The 3649-nt window shown below is 63.8% G+C and overlaps 1 protein-coding gene across 1 annotated transcript; it reads left to right on the forward strand.

Annotated features, from left to right (window-relative positions):
- The first annotated feature begins 523 nt into the window (after window positions 1–523).
- Window positions 524–3269, forward strand: CRYBB2 (crystallin beta B2). The gene is made up of 6 exons (XM_081339294.1): window positions 524–1139; window positions 1664–1730; window positions 1913–2031; window positions 2209–2341; window positions 2674–2816; window positions 2974–3269. The coding sequence occupies exons 2-6, from the start codon at window positions 1683–1685 to the stop codon at window positions 3140–3142; spliced, it is 612 nt and encodes a 203-aa protein (XP_081195420.1). The 5' UTR covers window positions 524–1139; window positions 1664–1682; the 3' UTR covers window positions 3143–3269.
- Window positions 3270–3649: the final 380 nt, after the last annotated feature.

Genomic DNA, 3649 nt, shown 5'->3' on the forward strand with positions numbered 1-3649 from the left:
CCTGTATGGCTGAGGTCTTTTTTCTTCTCTTGGTGGCGGAAGCCACCCTGCCACGCTCTTCCTCTGGGCAGCAGCGTTGCTTCTCTGCAAAGGAGGACGGAGTGGGAGCACTGCGCATGGACACACGCGGGTGCCTGCTGCCTCCTTTCCACATCAAAGGGAGCAGCTGTCCTGTGCTCGCCTTGTGCCCTGCCGGTCACGCTCCGGTCACAGACTCCCTCCTGTTTGTTGCCACGAGGGGGAGCTCTCTGTCTCCCAAAGCCACTCTCCCTGCAAAGACCCCAGAAGACCCCGCTTTGGTCTCCCTGTGAGCAAGCACTGGAAACCTGCACCGGGCCGCCTTCTCCCGCTGCTTGTTTGGCTGCCCCTTGCCAAATGCAGAGGGCCACCTGGGAGCCCTCTCTCTACAGGCTGGCCACCCAGAGCAGCTGAGCAGACGGGGCCCGCCCTGGCCAGGCTGCTCCCCAGCTCTCCGGACGGCCCTGGGCTGAAGTCCTCGGGGCAGGAAGTGTCGGGGAGACCGGGAGCCTGACAAGCATGAACGGTGGCAGCAGTTGCAGGAAGGACCTCCACCAGCCCCGGGGGGGGGGGGGGCTGCACTTGCCCACCTTTCCAGTCTGACTGGCCCACGGGAGGAGGGGCCTGTCCCTGGATCAGGAATGCCTGAACCTGGTTAGGGCGTTTGGACCCAGGGAGACAGGCTGCCCGGAGACCTTCGTGCCATGGAGAAGCCCACCAGCCCACCCGTAAAGGGCCTGGTTGGGCTCATTCCGTGCGGGCGGGTTGCAGGGACTAGCTCCGTCTGGCACGGCCCCAGGGCCACTTGGGGGGGGGAGGGTTTTGCAGCGCCAGGCCCTGGGTGGCTGCACCTGCTGAGGTCAACAAAACCGGGCTCTCCTTGCCCACGGAGCTGAGCAAGCAAAGCGGGCAGCTCCAAATTGAAAGCTCATGAAATAACTCTCCCAGGACAAAGGGAGGCAGGGGGGGAGCTGACTCTGTTTGCATTGTACTTTAATCCAGCATTCTTGGTTTGGGTCACATGCTGATCAATACTGCTGGCCTGGGACTCTGCCGCCCTCTATAAAGGATGGGGCTCGGCGGCGGGTTTTCAGCGGCAGAAGCAGATTTTGGTGCAACCGGTAGGCTTCTTCTGCTTGGCTTTTTTTCTGGGGTTGGCGGTCCCTTTTGCGTGGGGCTCTTTCCCAGCCAGGGTTGAATCTGATAGAGGAAAATGGCAGGTTGGCAGAGCAGAGGCAGAACAGGGAGATGGTGGGACCCTCCCCCCAAACAAGGACAGACTCCGCAGTGGGCAGGGAGAGGAAGTCTGACCAGTTGGCTGCAACCGCCCCCCCCCCCCAGGACCCTGGTTCTCTTTGGGCTAAATATGCCAGGATCCCTTTTCTGCTTCCCAGGATTTTACTTTCCCCGCTTCCCTCTTGCAAATGCACCATGCTTCTTTATTGGCAAGCAGCCCTTGGCCAGCTTTTACCCATCCCTCTTCCCATGCCAGTCCCGAGCCGGGCCGTGGCCCAGCTTCTCCCCTGGGCTGGAGAGATGCCAAGCGTCCTCTGGAAGACGGGAGGGTGTGGCCCCTTCTGGAGCACACCGGGTAGGTGGGGTGGGGGCAGCCACGTGCCCTGCCTGCTGTGACTTCTCTCCTCAGGAAGCAGCCCCCTTTCACCATGGCCTTGGACCATCAGACCTCGAAGCAGCTGCAAGCCGCTTCCAAGGTCAGTGGGCCCACCCCAGGCAGCTAAGTGTGGGGTGGGCAGGCGGAGAGGAAGACCCTCTGCCTGTGGGGCTGAGGGAGGCAGCAGCCATCTTGCTCCCTCCTCCACCGGGCCCCGAGGCAGGGGATTTCTTCCCCTCGTGGTCCAGGGCGCCCCAAAGGCTTCTCTTCTCACCCTCCCAGATCGCCCTCTTTGAGCAGGAGAACTTCCAGGGGCGCTGCCAGGAGCTGAATACCCCCTGCCCCAACTTGAAGGAGGCCGGGATAGAGAAAGTCAGCTCCATTGTGGTGCATTCTGGCCCGTAAGTGGCAGGGAAGGGGGCTCCGAGGCAGGGAGGCTGTGGGCACCTTTCCTCCCCCCAAGTGTTCCAGAGGGAGGGCGGCCGCTCCATTGTCTGGGCAGCACCGAAGCTCTAGTGGGGTTCCTGGGGGGGGGAGCTTCCGGCCAGGGGCTCACCCTGGTCCCTCTTTACTGCCAGGTGGGTGGGATATGAGCAGGCCCACTTCAAGGGGGAGCAGTTCATCTTTGAGAAGGGGGAGTATCCCCGCTGGGACTCCTGGACCAGCAGCCGCAGGAGTGACAGCATCTCCGCCTTGAGGCCCATCAAAGTGGTGAGTGCCAAAGGGGGGGTCTCAGAGGGGGGAGTAACACTTGGCCTGGCAGCCAGACCCTTGGCTTTAGCCCGGGGCCCCCTGCAAGCTTCCTGCCGCTGTTTTCGGCCCTGGGGAGGGATCACGATGGCAGCCGGGTAAGGCCACGAGAGGAGGGGGTGGCCACGAGAAAGCTGGGGCTCAGCAGCTGCCAAGGGAGGAGGGAAAACGTGCACAGAGAACGGCTCTCCCCCGCCGGGCTGTGGAGCGCTTAAGAGCGTTTCAGGTTTGGTCCTGGGGAGCTCAGCCAGGACCCCCACCCGAGGCTCCCTCCCTCCCCTTCCTCCCTGCAGGACAGCCAGGAGCACAAGATCGTCCTGTACGAGAATCCCAGCTTCAGCGGCAAGAAGATCGAGATTGTGGATGACGACGTGCCCAGCTTCCACGCCTACGGCTACCAGGAGAAGGTGTCCTCTGTGCGAGTGCAGAGTGGCACGTAAGTCTCTGGGGAGGCAGCAGGACCCTCCCCTGGGGAGCCGCCCCGGGCTTCGGGAAGGGACCGGCGAGCCAGAGAGGGGTTCCCTTCCCGGCTGCCCCTTGCATGAGCAGAGGGCCGAGCTCCCTGCCCCCCTGACCCTGCCTGCCTCCCGCAGGTGGGTGGGCTACCAGTATCCTGGCTACCGTGGCTACCAGTGCCTCTTTGAGAAGGGCGACTACAAGGACAACCTGGAGTTTGGAGCCCAGCAGCCCCACATCCAGTCGGTCCGGCGCATCCGGGACATGCAGTGGCACCAGCAGGGCGCCTTCTACCGCACCAGCTAAGCCCCGGCTGGGCCCCGGAGCACCCCGCTCTGCCTCCCGGTCTTCCTCCGCTGCCCGGCTGGGCCCCTCTCCGCTCGCTGCCTCTGCTTCTGCTTCCCACCCTGAATAAAGCTTTTGTCATCTGAAACACTCTTCCCGGTCCTCCTCCTCCTCCTCCTCGGTTCTGCTCCTCGGCTTCCGCTTCTCCTGGTGTTGCCCCCCCCCCCCCGTGGGGATCCAGGCAGGTCAGGCCAGGCTGCCCTCGGTTTGGAGGTGCCAGTGGGCAGCCCCGAGTGACCGGGTCATCACCCCCTCCTCCTCTCTCATCCCCTTTGAAACTGGGGAGGGCTACTCTGGGCAGCCGTGCCTGGCAGGGAGGCGCTTGGCCTTCAGGATGCCCCCCACCCCGAGCCAGGCTGCCCTTCCCTGCCAGTCCAGGGGCCTCCGCAGCTTTGCACCTCCTTGAAGGGGAGAAGGAGGCAGCCAGGCCAGGTGGACTCTCCTCACAGGCCTTGCTCCCCTCGCCCC

The sequence above is a fragment of the Vipera berus genome, assembly GCF_964194415.1.
Source record: "Vipera berus genome assembly, chromosome: 14".
Classification (NCBI taxonomy): domain Eukaryota; kingdom Metazoa; phylum Chordata; class Lepidosauria; order Squamata; family Viperidae; genus Vipera; species Vipera berus.

What these genes read in the sequence shown, in the direction of transcription:
- CRYBB2 (XM_081339294.1), top strand. Translation starts at nt 1,683, where the DNA reads ATGGCCTTGGACCATCAGACCTCGAAGCAGCTGCAAGCCGCTTCCAAG. An exon ending in ATTGTGGTGCATTCTGGCCC is followed by an intron (nt 2,032 to 2,208) that starts GTAAGTGGCAGG and finishes CTTTACTGCCAG; the next exon opens with GTGGGTGGGATATGAGCAGG. An exon ending in CCTTGAGGCCCATCAAAGTG is followed by an intron (nt 2,342 to 2,673) that starts GTGAGTGCCAAA and finishes TCCTCCCTGCAG; the next exon opens with GACAGCCAGGAGCACAAGAT.